At 56.2% G+C, this 16,829-nt stretch overlaps 1 protein-coding gene across 1 annotated transcript in view; it reads left to right on the forward strand.

Annotated features, from left to right (window-relative positions):
• The first annotated feature begins 4,694 nt into the window (after nucleotides 1-4,694).
• The window catches only part of LOC311527561 (cytoplasmic phosphatidylinositol transfer protein 1-like), a 37,770-nt gene continuing 25,635 nt past the window's right edge, over nucleotides 4,695-16,829 (forward strand). Inside the window, exon 1 of the mRNA XM_084641673.1 lies at nucleotides 4,695-4,745. Within this exon, the coding sequence (XP_084497799.1) occupies nucleotides 4,698-4,745 (48 nt within the window). The 5' untranslated portion in view covers nucleotides 4,695-4,697. The remainder of the gene's footprint in view (nucleotides 4,746-16,829) is intronic.

The following is a 16,829-nucleotide window of genomic DNA, read 5'->3' on the forward strand; positions in this document are numbered from 1 at the left end:
GCTGTTCTCCTGGCCAGGGGGGCTGGCAAACAAAGAAAAGGCAAAGCAGAGCTCAGGGCTCACGGCGCCTGAGGACCTGGCACCTTCCCCCAGCACAGGGCGGGCCTGGAGCCCGACAAGGAGAATCCCTGTTTGCGGTAGGTTTAACTGGGCAGCTTGGAGGTTACCTTAGTGACACATTTACTACAAAACCAGTATTTGCTGGGGATTAGCAGCTGCGTTATAAATAAATTGGCCTTTGGGTGAAGACAAAGTATAGTGTCAATTTATCAGATGGGAGAGGCTCTGTCCTGTCCCAGGGAGCTGGGCTCAGCCAGATGGTTTTATTACTCAGGGGGCACCAGACAGGGTGTTTCACAAACAACAGAATGAATCGCCATAGAATTGACATCTCTCACACTGCTGATCAAAGGCCACAATGATGGACAGGGAGCGAGAACCCAAACAGAATGGAGTCCCCACTCACTCTATTCCTATGGTACTAAGGGCTGGGCAAAGGAACATGGGACGGGTCTGCCTTACTCAGTTCCCGTCCCCCAAACAAGCCTTGTGGGTTGGCTCCAGCAGATCCCAATACCCCATTTGCGTTTGGTTCTGGTCTGTCTCTTCCCAACTAATTATTTCCGTAATCCACAGTGTACTCCCTCTGTCCCCCCCTCCACCTCCAGATGTGTTGTTGCATGGCTGGGGCATGGCATTTAAATGTTTCCATTAGCTAGATAGAGCACATCTAATAAAATTTACCATGGATCTGATAAGATTATTATGGCATGGCTGATAAGGTTGTTATTACAAGTCTGTGAATGCTTAATAAGCATCCCTGTGTAATATACTAATTGATTTTCCAAACTGGAGTCCCAATGCTGCTCACCATGCCCATGTCAGAGGTCCTACCAAAGCCGATGGGGCTGTCACGTGAACAAATGCTGCCGGATCAGTCCAGTGCATGTGGTGCTGGGACAAATCCACAGCTCTTTCAAAGGGTCAGGTTCGGCTCCCATTTACACTGGAGGAAATCCAGAGCCACTCCACAGGAGTCAGTTTCCTCAGAGGAGCTGAGATCAGCATCTCCACTGAAAGCAGCTCACCAATCAATAAGTGTTTACTGGAGGTGAAACAATTGGCCTCCTCAGCCTCTCTTGGGGACATAGCACTGCCATAGCATGAAAACATGTTTTGTCTCACTCTTGCCTGGTTTTGTCTCACTGGTCCCTTCTGCTTCCCCCATCTGTTTGTGGTGTCCCCCTGTTGTCTCTGTAGGGCAGGGGCCAGGTCTTTGCTAGAAGTGTGTATAGTGCTTAGCTCACTGCGGCTGGGCCCTCTACCACAATCCAAATCATAAGCTGAAGGGACCTGATCTCCTCTTGCTTGGTGTCCCCCTCCTGCCCTGTGCTCTCTCCAAGTCCCTGTGCTGAGATTGTGGTGAACGGGCTGGAGGCTCACAGATCAGGCCCCTGAGCTTACCAGCCTGGCTGTAGCATCCCTCCTTGGGTGAATGCTGCATCTGTTTCTTCCATCCCGCCACCTGCCCTCTTTAATTCTGCAGTGAGCTGGCACATAGTGCCCTGAGAGCAGAATATGCATTAGAGCACCTGACAGGGCTTCTCTGGCTCTGATTTCCTCGTCACCCTAAGCAGTCGGTCTGCCCAGCCATCCAGGGGGTATGGGCTCTCTGTCTTGCCACCAGCATAGGGACACAGGGGCATTCTGTCTGCTGGATATGGGCTCATACACTCTTTCTCTACTCTCAGTCCAATGGACACAGGATGTCTGTCTGGCCACCTGGCTGGTCTCTCTGCCTGCCCATCCATCCTCAGGTAGGAGTTACATCTGCCCACTTCTCTGCAGCTGGATCTGGGCTAGCTCCCTATCCAGCCCAAGCCTGTGCGGCGAGGCCTGTCTTCTCATTGTCCTCTGCTCCACTTCCAGTTGGGATCTCAGGAGAAGTGCAGCTTTTGCAGCATGGAGCATGCCCCTGGATTTTCCTCCAGCCCTTTCCCTCCTCAGCTCCTCCCCCCCCCCGTTTGTTCTAGCTCTGCTCCCTCTCCTAGCAGAGCTCCTTCCCTAGCCACCTGCATTTCTCCCTGCGTTTTCATCCCCCCCCCCCCCAGTCTTAATGGAGAAGGGTTTACAGAGAACCAGGGGAGAGGTCTTGCTCCCGCTTCCCAGCTTTGCGTCTCAAGAGGAGACATGTGACTCTTACTGCTTGAAAAGAAAGCTGAGCAGGCGGCTGAGCAGGGAGAGGGCTTCGCAGGGAGGATGTTATGTGAAGGGGGTGATTGGCCTCGGAAAGGTGGGACAGCTCAGTACTGAGTGGCAGTGGTAGAATGGATTCCCCCCAGCCCATTCTCCATGGGAGTGCCGAGGGGGCAAGGGCAGTGGAACCCGATCCAGAGGAAGCCCAGTAAGCAGCATGGATTTACGCCTGGCACCATGCCCTCCCGGACACTGGAGACAGCAACTCCCATATCTGCAGCACAGGGTGTGGTTGGAGCTCAAGCCCTTGCTTAGGTGTGGGGGTGAGGGGAATGGCGAGAAACCACACAAGCCTTGCTGCCCAGGCTGCTAGTGCCCTGAACAGCCTGCAAGGTGCATATGGGGATCACTCCTCCCCAGGCAGCCCCATGTATGAGCAGCACCCAGAAAACGCTTCTCCATCAGCTGTGGCTGCCTCAGGTCTGAGCCTCTCAGTCAAGGCACCATCAGACTCTCCCTGCTCCTGGCTGTATCTCTGCTCTCCTTCTCTCCTGCTCCCTCACCTGCTGTCTGCAACAGTCTCCACTTGCCCTCCTCAAAGCCCCTTCTGCTCTCTACTCCCATTCTCTTTGCACCTTCCTCCATGGGGCTCTTAAGTGTGGGAAGAGTCTCCTGCTTCTCCTGGGCTGGTTAACCACCCTCACTTCAGCCCTCTTAAATACCTCCCGGGAAGCTGTTCAGTGCTGATAGCACTCACTTATTCTGCATACAAATAATTGCCAGTAAATAACTGAGCAAGTGCCTTTCCCAGATGCATTCCACATACCCTGTAGAGCCCAACCTCACCCCCATCCTGGGCCCTGGCATTGTTAGCCAAGGTACTAACCATACGACAGCACAAAGTTCAGATCAGTCCTTCTCCATAGGCTTGGCTGCTCCTGGAGTTCCTCCCTAAGGGGTGCTCAGCCCGCATTCATGGTTCTCTGTCCCTGTAGAGCCACTCCCACCTCCTTTTTAGCCACCTGGGATAACAAGTCAGCAGAGCCCACTTAACCCCTTGCCAGCTGGCTCAGCATGAGCTTATAGGGCAGGCTGTTTTAGGCAAACACTGCCAACCTGCTACAGTAGCTGTGTAAGTTTACATGGAAGCGGAAGAGAGGAAGGAAAAGGGAGTTGGATAGTGGAGAGAATCCTTTAAAGAAATCTACCTCCCCTGGCAGCTCAGGGATCATGTGTTTGGACTGGGTCTATCTCTCTGGGACTGTAAACTCCTTGAGGTCAAGACTGTGGGACTGGCCTGGTGTAATTGACATTAGGTGTGTACTGTTCAGTACTGCGCACTGTGATGGTGTGTAATACCCAGTTAATACTAAGTGCCTCTGAGGCTGCCTGGTCCCAGGGCAAGGCCGGGGACATTGCGGGAAGCCCAATGGCCCCAGTGGATTCAGAACTCAGCAGCTACTTCAGGAGTGTTGGTCAGACACCCGGGGGAAGGAGAGGCACCGCAGTGCAGCCTACACTGACCGGCTGTTCAGTGGGGACCGACTGCACGTACCATTGGAGTCAAAAGCAATATTCCCATTGGCTGCAGAGAGGCCCAGGGCTGCGCCTGGAAGGTGTGAATCATTGTCACTCACAGGCCGAGGGAGCAGGGGCACCAGCAGCTAGCATGAGTGTAAAACAAGGAGTGTGAGGAGGCAGCCACTTACACCAACCTCTCCTTGTGGCCTCCTCTCCCTCGCCCAGGGTGTGGGTCACCTGGGTGTTTACACACTTGTTAAATCCCACCAAGGGGTTAGCTACACCCTGCGGTGCCACTTCATCCTGTTTTTGGAGCCACGTGTGTAACCTGCACCCCTGTGAACAGCACAGCTGTACTGGCCCAGGGACTCCCAAGGGAGAGGCACCTGCTCCCCTCGGGCTGCACCTGTCCCTGCACCAGCAGCTGCTGAGAGGTGCAGACCTTCCCTCAGCAGGGAAGGGGTTAAATCCCTCCCTCCCTCCCCTGTGTGGCTGTTTCTTGCCCCGAATGGCTGATGTGGGGCGCTGATGCAGCTGGGGGTGCTGGCCTCCCCTCCTTGCCCAACTCCTGGATCCTCCAGCTCCTTCCCTTGGTACATACCAGCTTGTTACACTCTGGTTTGGTGACCTCACAACCACTGCCATGGCAACGGCTTATGAAGTCACAAGCAGAGCTGTGCCGGTAGCAGGGGAGGAAGGAGAGAGGAGCCTTTGCTCTGACTAAGAAGGGATCGGAGAGTTCCCGGGTGTACGGACTAGAGCCCAGCTGTTGCTCTGCTCTGATCTCTCCTCTCCCCACGGGCGGGCGGTTCTGTCTCCCTGCAGAATGAGTCCTTCTCCGAAGGAGGCTTGGGTGCCACTCTGCTTTCTCCACACCGACATTTCCACTTGATCCAGCACTCCCGTCTGCCCCCCGCTCTCGGCTTCCTTCCAGAGGGGCTGCCTGTGCACCTTGAGCCCAGCAGCACGAGGGGGCCACCATGCTGATAAAGGAGTATCGGATCTGCATGCCACTCACCACTGAAGAGGTAAGCGCTCGGCTGCTGTCCTGGGGGGCACTTGCGGGTGGAAGGGGCGGTGTGGGCTGGACCCCAGGCGGCTAAAGGATTCGATGGAACACTCTCCATTTGCTGCGAGGGACGTTGGGGCTCCAGATACACCAGTCACGAGGGAGTCTGCCCTTCCCGTGAGCCAGGCGACACTGCCCAGCACGAGGGGGTGCAACATAGCTGTCCCCGTGCATGCCAGAGCGCTGCTGTGGGGCAGATAGAGGGGCAGATAGCAGCAAGGGGCAGAGGAGCGGATCAGGGTCGGGAAGAGACACTGTACGGGGGGGGGGGGGATAGCAGCAGGTGGGGAGAGGGGAGCAGGGTCTGATGGGGAGGAGGGGTGTGATGGGGCAGAGCAGGTGGGGGGGACAGAGATGGGGAGGGGGGATGAGGGTCTGACGCGGGAGGAGGGGTGTGATGGCAGAACAGGTTGGGGAAGGACAAAGGACATACGGGGTCTAATGGGAGAAGAGAGGAATGATGGGGTGGGATAGCAGCAGGCAGTAAAGGTGGGGAATTGGAGTCTAATGGGGTATAATAGAGAATAGGATTGCAGCAGGTGTGTGGGAGATGTGAGGGGATCTGGGATGGGGTGAGGGGTACGATGGAGCAGGAGACAGCGGGGGATGAGGTGAGGAGCTGAGGGTGAGGGGTACGATGGGGTAGGAGGCAGCGGTGGGTGAGTTGGGGAGCTGGGGCTGTGATGGGGTGAGGGATGCGATGGGGCAGGGTGGCAGCGGGGGGGTGAGGTGGGGAGCCGGGGGTGAGGGGGTATGATGGGGCAGGGTGGCATCAGGGGGGTGAGGTGGGGAGCCGGGGGTGAGGGGGTATGATGGGGCAGGGTGGCAGCAGGGGGGTGAGGTGGGGAGCCGGGGGTGAGGGGTATGATGGGGCAGGGTGGCAGCGGGGGGTGAGGTGGGGAGCTGGGGGTGAGAGGTACGATGGGGCAGGGTGGCAGTGGGGGGTGAGGTGGGGAGCTGGGGGTGAGAGGTACGATGGGGCAGGGTGGCAGCAGGGGGGTGAGGTGGGGAGCCGGGGGTGAGAGGTACGATGGGGCAGGGTGGCAGTGGGGGGTGAGGTGGGGAGCCGGGGGTGAGGGGTACGATGGGGCAGGGTGGCAGTGGGGGGTGAGGTGGGGAGCCGGGGGTGAGGGGTATGATGGGGCAGGGTGGCAGTGGGGGGTGAGGTGGGGAGCTGGGGGTGAGAGGTACGATGGGGCAGGGTGGCAGCAGGGGGGTGAGGTGGGGAGCCGGGGGTGAGGGGTATGATGGGGCAGGGTGGCAGTGGGGGGTGAGGTGGGGAGCCGGGGGTGAGGGGTATGATGGGGCAGGGTGGCAGCAGGGGGGTGAGGTGGGGAGCCGGGGGTGAGGGGTATGATGGGGCAGGGTGGCAGTGGGGGGTGAGGTGGGGAGCCGGGGGTGAGGGGTATGATGGGGCAAGGTGGCAGCAGGGGGGTGAGGTGGGGAGCCGGGGGTGAGGGGTATGATGGGGCAGGGTGGCAGTGGGGGGTGAGGTGGGGAGCCGGGGGTGAGAGGTACGATGGGGCAGGGTGGCAGCGGGGGGTAACGGTAAGGAGTCGGGGCTGTGAGGTGCAGGAGCTTGGATCTCGTCCCCCTGTACCAAATGGGAGGATCCAGCTCAGAGCACGGGGGAAGGGGAGGAGTGGGGGTGGCTGGGGGCCATCCTAGAGCCAGGGCTGACCAGATCCAGCTGAGGGGCAAAGCTTCCTCCCTGTGATGTGTGTCTGGCCATGGAGAAAATGCCATGAGCGAGGGTGAATGAGCTGGGCAGCAGGGCTCTGGGGCTGCAAGAACTGACAGTAGGGGAGGGAAGATCCCCAGGGCGCCAGGCGGGGAGCCCTGCGTGGGTGGAGACCTGGCGCTAGTGCCCCACCCACCTCCCCTCTCTGTGTCTCTCCTTTTCCCTGCCAGTCTCAGACTCCCCAGCCTCGGGATGGGGGGTCCACAGGGAGAGGGGCAGAGGGAGTGGGAACTGTCTGCACAGCAGAACGGGGAGAGCTCTGGGCTTCCAGCATCACGTGGGGGAGGAGGGAGCCAGGTAGGAGTGTGCAGCCTTCTGTGCCTGGGGTGGGACCTCCTGGGCATGTCAGCATCCAGCGGGCCCACAGCCGCAAGCCAGTCACGCACTCTAGTCCCTGCTCCAGTATCAGGGCAGTGTTCTCAAACCCAGCCCATTGGCAGTGGGGTTCCAACCTCCACAGTGACACCAGCAGACTCGGGAGCTCCCTGCACTGCTGCTGTGTGGCTCGTCCTGGGGAATTTGTCCCGTGCTTCCAGGGGCTGAGCTGGGGACTAGGCTATAAGAGTGGATTTCTGATCCCAGTTCTGTTAGCAGTGCCATCGAGCGGTTCTTGGTGCGCATTTAGTGAGCAGTTGCTGAGGTCTGGGCTCTTTCCCCACTTTGCTGGAGGGGTCCAGTGCTGCGGGATCTAGCAGGCATGGAGCTGGGAGTAGATGATCTGCCTAGCACTGCGACTGAGTCACCGTGTGGCTGTGGGCACCTGCCTGAGTTTCCCCATCTGTAAAATGGGCTCAGCAATCCTGAGTTGTCACAGAGGCGTTGAGCGATAGGGAGAGGGGGTCTGGTGGTGAGAGGGGACAAGCACAGGGTTAAAATGTGACCCACACCATGCAGAAGTTTGGGAGCCCTCTGTTCTGTGCTAAGAGCACTGGTGTAAGCCATAGCCTGCGGGATGCTGACTGTAGAACTGTCTCTTCTCAGGGGACCTGACACTCGGGGCTGCTACTGTGTGCGAAGCGAAAGCGCTAGGCAGGAGCCGGTGGGGGCTAAATGTGATGGCTTCCATGTGCGGTGGCAAGTGTGCGCCACCAGGTAAAAAGGCCAGTGACCAGCGGGCGGCATTTCCGAAAGCCTGCTGTAGGGTTATTTTCACTGTGGGAAAAAGCTAAGCAGAGTGGGGCAGGCTCATGACTTGGATGGAAAACCGCAGGGTGCAGTGGGAAACAGCACTGCTGATTCAGTAACCGGTGCTCCTGGCTGTTCCCTAGCATGACCCCTGGAAGCTGCAGTGATGGATGTGCTAGAGATACCCATGCAGATAGGTACATGTTAAGGGCCACTGGGCTGCTGGACCCAAATCTACCCTTGGTTATGCCACTGTAAATCTGGAGTAGCGCCTATGAAGTCAAATGGAGTGACTCTGGTTTTACAGTCTTGTAACTGAGAGCAGAATTTGGCTCATTGCTGTTTGGAAGAAACATGAAACTCAGGTTCTGAGCACTTGTGAGCATCAAAACTCTGCCATAGCATGCTCTGAGAGAGGCATAGCCCTGGCCCTATTCCAGCGAGGGGTCATTGCACTCTACCAATCATAAATTCCCCCGGCAGTTTCAGTTGGATACAGTATTCATCCCCACTCCCTGTCTTTAACTCTTGCGCAGGGTTGCTATGCACTGTTAAAACAGCTGCTCTGTTCCACTTCAGAGGTGGCTGCATGTTAGTGGCAGGGGAAGTTCTTCCTGTATGTGTGTGTTGTAAAGCGCTTTGGGATGGATTTGGATGAAATATGCTGTGTGGGGTAATTGTAAGATCACTCTGTCCACAGGGCCCATCTCTGTCTCGTGCCACAGACCTGCAACAATCCCAGCTTCCCTGGCACCATATGTTCCATGGCTGGGTGCTAGCCAGACATGCTGCTCTCCTGTACAAGAAATGGGCACATCATATCTGCCCATGGCCCCATTCACGACCTTTGGTGTCGTGCCACCTATTTGGCACAGGTTTACTGAGGGCAGCTGGAGTCGCTGTGGGAAAAGGGACTTGGTGCCAATAGCAGATTGAGAGGCGCATGCAAGTGGAAGGCAGCTGCTTGGGTCAATCCTTAGGCTCTATCTCACCAAGCAGATTGAGGGCTGACCTGTATGGCATGAGTGCAGGCGCACGCATGTGCTGGGAGCATATGGTTGATGGACGCAGAGAACTGCATTTGCTGGGAGAAGTGATCTGGAGGTAGAAGGGGTTGGTGCGGGTGCGGGGTTGAAGAGGAGAGCAGTGAGTTAGTGGGGCAGTGACTGGAGTGGGCCCCGTGCAGGTAGACTTAGCTTCTAGCACAGCTGCGCCTGGCCCCAATCTCTAGCCAGTTCCACATCCAGATCTGCGTTCTCCCACAGGAGCTGATCTCTAGTTTCCAAACTGGCCAGAAAGTGCGTTGTGAGGAGGGGAGCTCGGGCAGGCTCTGCAATGCGGTCGTGGTCTGCGTCGGCCTGCTGTTCAACAGGACAAAGCGACAGCAGCTGTAGGGTGGAGGGGGGGCAAAGGCTTCAAGCTGCCGTGCAGGGCTACAGTTTGTGGGCAGGAGGGGCCCTGGTGTGTATGAAAGACGGCCGGAGGGGAGGCTGTGGTTTGATAGCAGGCACGGAGCTCAGCATGGGAGCCCAGGGTCAGCTACATTTAAGGCCTCCCCCTGCACGGGAAGTGTCAGGCAGGCAGCTTCCTGCCTCCTGCAAAAGGCCTTCGTTACCGTGGCAGTGTGCGTCATGGAAACTTCCTCATCAACAGGTCTTCTGAGAAACTGAACCGAAGGTATGTTAAGATGCTGAGTGCGGAGAGCCCTGGGCAGCAGCCCTGCATGGCGCCCACGGTAATAGTGGCCCTGCTGTCAGCCCTCCTGTCTGAGGCGCTCCAAGCGCTCTGCAAACACTCATCGATCAATGCTCGGGGGACCTGGGCACGCGAGAGCATTGCCTTTGTGTTATGTATGGGGAAGCTGAGGCACGGAGCCAGGCAGTGGCTTGCTCAAGCTCACTCAATGAGTGGCAGAGCTTGGAACAGAACCCAGAAGTCCTGACTCCCCAGGCCCCTCCTGTAACCATTGGGTGACACTTCCTGTCCTTATGGGGTTGTGCTGGTTTTTGGAGCTGTGGGAAGGGATAGGCATGTTGGATTTGCCATGGCAGATGGACGCATCCCAGCAAACCTACTTAGGCCAGCATCTCCCCTACTTTTCAGGGGATGGGACAATGCTATTGCCATGAAGGGGTGTGTGTGCAGGGGGAGAGGGGGGCTTGCGTTGGCCCATTTCCCCACACACACATTCACATACAGCTTATTCCCAGAAGCCTGAGATTTGACTGCCTTTATAGTGTTCACTTGTTTAGCTCCTCTGCCCAGTGCAAGTCCTCCCTAAGCCTGGCCCCTTTGGGCAGGATTTTCTGAGGTGAGCACCTGCAGTTCCCACTGATTTTGGCTGGAGCCGTGGACACTCAGCCGTCGGAACTCGGCACCTCTGACATCCAGGTTCAGGTGGGTGGGACTTGTGTGGAGCTTCCCCCAGCTTTCCCGTGGGTCGCATCCTCAGGCTGGGGCAGCCTCCTTTGGGTGGGACTGCCTGGCCTCTGAGCACCCACCCACTCCGCAGGAGTGAGGCAGGGAGAGTGATGCAATCTCTGCCCTGGTCAGCTGGCACCAGTGAAAGGGGGAACCTCCTGGTGGCTGGATGCATGTGTTCTGGGTGCTCTGGAAGAATGGGGCCCTGTGCAGCATCAGAGGCTGCCTCCGTTGTGTCTGGTTATTGACACTCCAAACTGAAACCCATGTTTTCGAGCATAGGGGTTGCAAGGCTTTCTCTTGGGCCAGCCAGGGTCACTGCAGCAGAAGCACAAAGCTGCCTGTGCATACATCCATATATTATTTGTACTGCTGTAGCGCCTACAGGCCACAACCGAGATCCAGGCTGTGCTAGGCGCTGTACAGACACCTAGGGGCCTAAGCCCCGGATCTGAATTCGCTATTAGAGCTATGGCAAAAAGCCTTTAGTAGCCTGCAAGGTGAACCTATGACTTTTCCCTAGTGCTAACAACAATTGGCTTGTGATTGATTAAATACAACAGATTGAGGGTTCCTAGCTGTGGCACAAGAGCCCTGAGGTGATCTGGGGAAGCTGTCTGCGGCAATGCATGTGCTGATGGGATATAATTCAAGACAGCATGCGCTCCTCAAGCAATTAGTCTCCTTTAGCACGCAGTATTGTAGGATGAGGAGATCCAAGCTCTGAAGTGTTGTCAATAATTATTCCATGACTAATGCTGTGCATTGTCATTGCTTACAGCTAGCTGTACCTATGCCAGTAGCATAATACGAGCTCCAGAAGGGCTACGAGTATTTACCCCTAGTAACCTACAATATAGTTACAGGCAGCTACTTTTAGAAGCAGATCTTGACCTTATTCATGCTAACTGCTGTAGGCGTGTGCTAGTAGTGATTCCCCATGAGGCTAGCAGCAGTAGCATACAGCACACTGCCCATGCTTGCAGAGAGCTGTGAGGAGACCCATAGTAAGTGACACTGTCTGTGGTACAAAGCTGTGAGTTTATCTGTAGTAAGCTACTGTGCCCATAACTACCGAGACTGTTGATAAGCTTAGTAACATATAGGGAGCAGCAGTGGCATGCTTTAAAACTGAGTATATTGATAGTAATCTCAAATATCCATGCTTGCTGAGACCTCCCAAGTATCCGTCTTAGCACTGATGTAATATCAAACCATGTCTATGGAGAGCCATGGCTAATCTGCTTACAACACTGGTGCTTCGGGGTCCTCTGAGCTACACCCTAGTCTCTCAACAGTAAACTAGAGTGTTAATGTTTATGTAGAGGCATAAATTCCCATCGGCGAGCCCCAGTAATTACAGTAGGTCCACAGCATCCCTATACAAAGGTTGCTTTGTAGCCTCGATTAGAAAGGGCCCATCAGCAATTTATTCAGGATGCCCACTAGCATGGCTTTCTCCAAATGTACTCTGGGGCCTGCAGGGTTGTCTATTTCTAGCGTGCTAAGAGAGCGAAGATTTCATGTTAGCATCTGGAGAACATCTACAGTTAGGTGAAGTGGAGATAAGATCTCTCTGGCCATTAGAATGATGAATAGGATCTTCAGTGGAACAATAAAATCATTATTATGCAGAAGCATCAGCAAATATTTTTCTTCTGCTCCCATGTTATTTGTTGAACAAAAAGTCAGTGTTCTTTTCAGCAGATGCCTCCAGAAGGGTTTATTGTGCTTGAAAAGTGGCAAACTATCTCCCGGCTCCACTTTATAAAGGGAAACGACAGATAGGCTAAAGATGGCTCCCAGTTGCTGTGATTGGAGCTGTCACTCCTGCCATTCCCTGGTTTCAGTTGGGAGGGATCTGGTAGTACAGTTCAGTGGCTAGAGCCCGGGACTGGGATTTGGGAGATCTGGCTTTCTGTATGACCTTGAGCAGCTCACTTTCCACATGTGTGCCTCAGTTTCCCCTTTGAGCCCTTATCTGTTTAGATTGTAAACTCATTGGGTCAGGGACTGTCTTGCATGATGTATGTACAGTGCCTAGCACAATGGAGCCCTAAATCTCAGCTGGAGTCTATAGGCAATACTGTACTACAGTTGTTTATTAAGGATGATTGTGGCCTGGAGCCATTGCATTCCAAGCAAGCAGCGTCCCTCCCTGGACACCCTGAGAATATCCTGGTTAAAATGAGGTTAAGTCTGACATGGGGCTGAGCAAACAGCCCAGGCAGCCAGTGGAAGAGCACTTGGAAGCTGACCCGCTTGGAGTGGTTCTTGTTTGCACAGCAGAAACTAGCCCTTTCTGTGGTGCTGTTTGAGCTTCACCAGCCAGACTGTTTGCAGTATCCCATGTGAGCGGGAGGCTTTGCTAAGACACTGAGACTCAGTCTGAGGGGACAGAATTATCAGCTTCCTTGACTCCATCTAGCCTGGCTGGAGGCCTGAGGATGTGCCTGAAAGAGTCTGAGTGTGCTAACCTCCTCTCCTCCCCTGTACCCCGGCTGCTGGATGGAGTGACTTACCATACGTGCCTTTAGAAACAGAACATGCTCTCCCTGCTCTAGGCCTCAGGATTGGAGGCGGCTGTGTGGCTTACTGGGACAAGCTTGGACTAGGAGCTGGGATCATCCTTGTACGGGTCTGGGGCCACAGGGAGGTTTCCTAGGGTCAGCTCCAGAGACATCAGTTTGCGCACTTGTCCTCCAAGTGAGTCAGTTGCATTATCCGCAGGAACCCAGGATTATCCCAGCTTCTGCGCCATGCTCTTCCCAGTAGGCCACACAGTCTCCTCTGATCCCAAGGCCTGGGGCAGGGAACGTGTGTTCTCTTCACTGGCTGCAGGCAATCAACTGAGGCATGAAATGAGATCATTGCGGGGAGAGGCATAGACTCCAGTTACAAAAAGAAATGGGCCTTAGCCCCATGTCATGGGTAATGCCAGCGCTCCCTGCTCAGCCCAGAGGACTGTCAGAACAGAAAACAATGGAGTGTTCCAGCCACAGATCCCCCAGCTCAGAGCTCTCAGTCAGCCCTGGTTGTTTGTCTATGACAGCAGCAGTGCAGGGGTTGCTCTCTGGATGAGCTGGAGAGTTAGCCAGGAAGCCCAGGCCCAAAGGTCATTGTGTGGATGTAGAGCTTTCATTACTCACTGTTATTTGTATTGTAGCAGCAGCTAGAGTCCCTGAGCAAGGCCAGAGTCCCCTCATGCTAGGGGCTGTGAGCCTGAGACCTGACAGGCTAAACAGACAAAGGGCTGGAGGGGAAATTGAGGCACCCGGAGGTGAAATTACTTGCTCAAGGTCGTGCTGCAGTTCAGCAGCAGAGCTGAGAATAGAACCCAGGTCTCTTGAGTCCCAGTCCAGTGCCTCTATTAAGCCCCAAGTCCCTCTGTTCAAAGGGAGTGTAGTTTCTCTAAGGCCCAACCACTCGATGGGAGAGACGACTGCACCGTGGCTTAGATTTGCAACACCCAGGTGTCTCACCAGGTCTGCCTATAGTACCTTTTCCTCAGCCTGACTGAGACCCTGGCAGGGCGCCCTCAGACTGCGTCTCCAGGGAGATCCCCGCCAGAAGGGAACAACTCTATACTCCCCCGCTCGGGGAGGGGGCGGGGGGAAGCGAGCCCCGGCCTGGTGCCGCCGAGGCTCCTGCAGTGGCAGGCAGGTGTGAACGGACATGCTCTCGGCTGATAGCTTATCTGCTCAGCTCTGTTTCCATGTGCCGTGCTCATTATTAATATTTACACAGGCAGCAGTGCTGGGTAATGGATGGGAAGGCCGAGCTGCTGCTGACAATGGAGGCTGACTCAGCCAGCCGCGGGGAGACGGCAGCTAGAACCTTAGTACAGCCCCATGGCCTAGTAGGGGGAACTAACAGCTGGGCTCTGCTCCCCAGCCTGTGCTACCAGGGTCCTCTGCTGGGAGAGGCTTGGACAGGAGCGGCTGGGAGCTCCCCTACATCCAGTGCTCCTGTCCTGCTCCCTTCAGCACCCCCTGCCAGGAGAGGCCAGGACTTCAGTGGCTATGAGTGGCTGCAACAACTCCTGCTGTGGGAGGATAACACAGGATCCTCCCCTCTTCCTGCTCTCTGTCTGTGCCCAGCTGGGACAGATTTGGGGCCAAGGCAGGGATCCACTGGGGTCTGTGATATGAACAAAGACCAGGCAGTTATTCCTGAGGCAGCAGGAGGACCAGCATGGAGGGGACAGGGAAGCCAGTTGGGGGGCTGAGCTTCAGCCCCACCCTTTTCAGCCTCAGGAAACAATAAAAAATCCAGAGGCCTCTAATGAGGGCTGAGTGAGTTCCTCTGAAAGGTCCCACTTGGCCCCTCCCCCCACCCTCCTCCTTCCCCCCAGGAGGGCTGGGGGTTTTGTGGTGGAGTTTGAAGAGCTGCTTGGAAAGTGAGAATAGGGGCAAATACCTTCTCTCCCCCAGTCCCTGGGGGCACAGAGGTCTTTGCCAGCTGCAGGACCACAGCCATCCCCTGTGGAGGTATGGGGGTAGGGGAGTCCAGGGGCTGTACCCCCCTCTGTCTGCAGGATGTGTCAGTGGGCAGGGCTGGTGGATGTACCACAATGCACCCCCCTCCTCGCCACTGAGAGGTCACATGGGGTGCCACTGAGTAACATGAGGTGCTGTACCCCTTTCTTCTCCTGCAGACAGCCACGCCCCGTTTCTCCTTGCCTTGCTGAATGAGGGTATTCAGCCTGGGTGCTGGGCCCCGTTGTCCACCTCTGCCCCCCCATGCAACTCTGGGTGCTGCCATCCCCAACATGGGCCAGGCTCCCACACGGTGGCACCCTGCATGATTTGGTGCAGCCTCCTTTTGCTTGGGGCTGGAGCACGCTCAGTGGGATGACAGGAAGGTCTGGGACCCACCTGATCTAGAGAGGCCTTCAGCTCTGCTAGGCCCTCAGCTTGCATGGAGCGGCCAGGCCTTTTGCTCAGCCATGCCAGCTGGGGCTCACGGTGGGGTGGGGAGGCCGAGGGCAGAGTCAGCCACATGATGCTGTGCTCACAGTCCCCCACTCCAGAGCCTCCTCTACCAGCTGGCTGGTGCTGCCATGGCAACCCAGGGCTGCACTCTCCCCACACCCTGACCCCCAGACTGTGGCAGTGGAGGGGAGCTGGGTGCTGATTGCATCCCCTGAGTGTTGTGCATAGTGGCTGCTCCACACCATATGCTGCCCTCTAACTGGTGAATGAGTGGGGTGGGGCAATAATGAGGGGTGACTGGCCCCTGCTGAGCCACAGTGAAGGTCGGGATACGGGCTGGGTCTGAACCCGTTTCCTCTCGCTGTGATGCTGGTTCACGCACGGGGCCCTGGAAGGGTGGCGTTCGGGCGACCAGGGGTGCGAACCCTGGTGGCTCTGGGGGTGAATGACATGAGTGAGGAAACCACAGAGGATCTAAGAAGCAGCCCTGTAGTGCAGAAGCAGAGGCCGTGGTTATCGCTCGTATGTTGCTCTATGCTCTCCCAGAGCTGTCTCGGATCAGGCTTCCCTAGGCTAGGTGTGCAGCCATATTCCCACCCACCAGGAGGGAGCCTCTTGCTCTTCTCCGCAGCACCCCCTGCTGGTAAGTGCAGGGCACAGTGCCCATGTCTAGCCTTCCCCTGCTGGGAGGTGTTTTCCCTATCAAAACAGTGGTCTGCACAAAGCACTGTGCCATGAGCTGCTGTTGCAGGGGGTGCAGAGCGGGAGGGTGCAGATGCCTAGGGCTGGATGTAGACTTTGGAATCCCTCTGTCGCCCCTGGTAACAGCGACCCCTTTAGGCCAAGGCTGGAGCAGGGTGGGAAAGCCTAGGGTTGAATGCATGTTGGCTCCGATGCTGTGTGGTGCTGAGAGCCCTCAAATCCCACTGACTTCACCTGGAGTTGAGGGCTCTCAGCACATTGCAGGTTCAGGCCCTAGATTTCCTGTGGACCGAGAGAAGGGTGATGACAAGGTTGGGGAATCGGGTAGTGTGGGGCTAAAGCAGTGTGCAGGTGGGAGTTGGAGAGGTGGGAGCAGCCCCAGTGGAGGTGGAGCGTGAACTGCTCTCTCCCCTAGAAAGGGAGGAGCCCTGCAGTGTGGGGGTACGGACCTGCTGCTCGGGAGCATGGCCTAATGCAAGAACAGGCGGTCTCCGTTCCCCTTTTTGCCCTCAGCGTGAGCCGGGGGCGAGGGGTGGGGTGGGAAAGCATGGTGGAGCCTTCCATTCCATGAAGCTACCTACAAGACATGCACGTGCCTCATCCACCTAGTCTTTGCATCCCTTGACAAAGGGGAGTGCCAGCCAGCAGTGTGCAGCAACGGGGGAGTTGTGAACAGGGTGCCAGCTGCGTTGGGGCCAGTCCCATTTAATATCCTCATTAATGACCTGGCAGGGAGAGTAAACAGCAAGTTAATGAAATTCCCCGATGATTCTAAATTGGGAGGAGCTGCAAATAAGAGCCAGGGCAGAGTATTCATCCAAAGGAAACATGAAGAGAAAAGGAAAACCAAGGATCAGCTTGCAAAATGCACACAAATAACACGGGGAGAAAGAAAAACAAACCATTCTATGGGGGGGTGGGGGAGCCTAGACAGCCCGGGTAGCCCCAGGGTAGTGTGTACCGTGCACTGGAGTTTGCAGTGTGATATGGCAGGGAAAACAAAGGCTCATACAATGTAGGGTGGCATATGCAGTAGCGTCTCAGAGTGCGGAGGTGCTAGGTTCTCTGGCCAGCTCTGGGGTGCTGCGCTGTGCTGAATTCTCCAGTTATTTACCCCAGT

This window comes from Lepidochelys olivacea, assembly GCF_965140295.1.
Source record: "Lepidochelys olivacea isolate rLepOli2 genome assembly, chromosome: 10".
NCBI lineage: Eukaryota > Metazoa > Chordata > Testudines > Cheloniidae > Lepidochelys > Lepidochelys olivacea.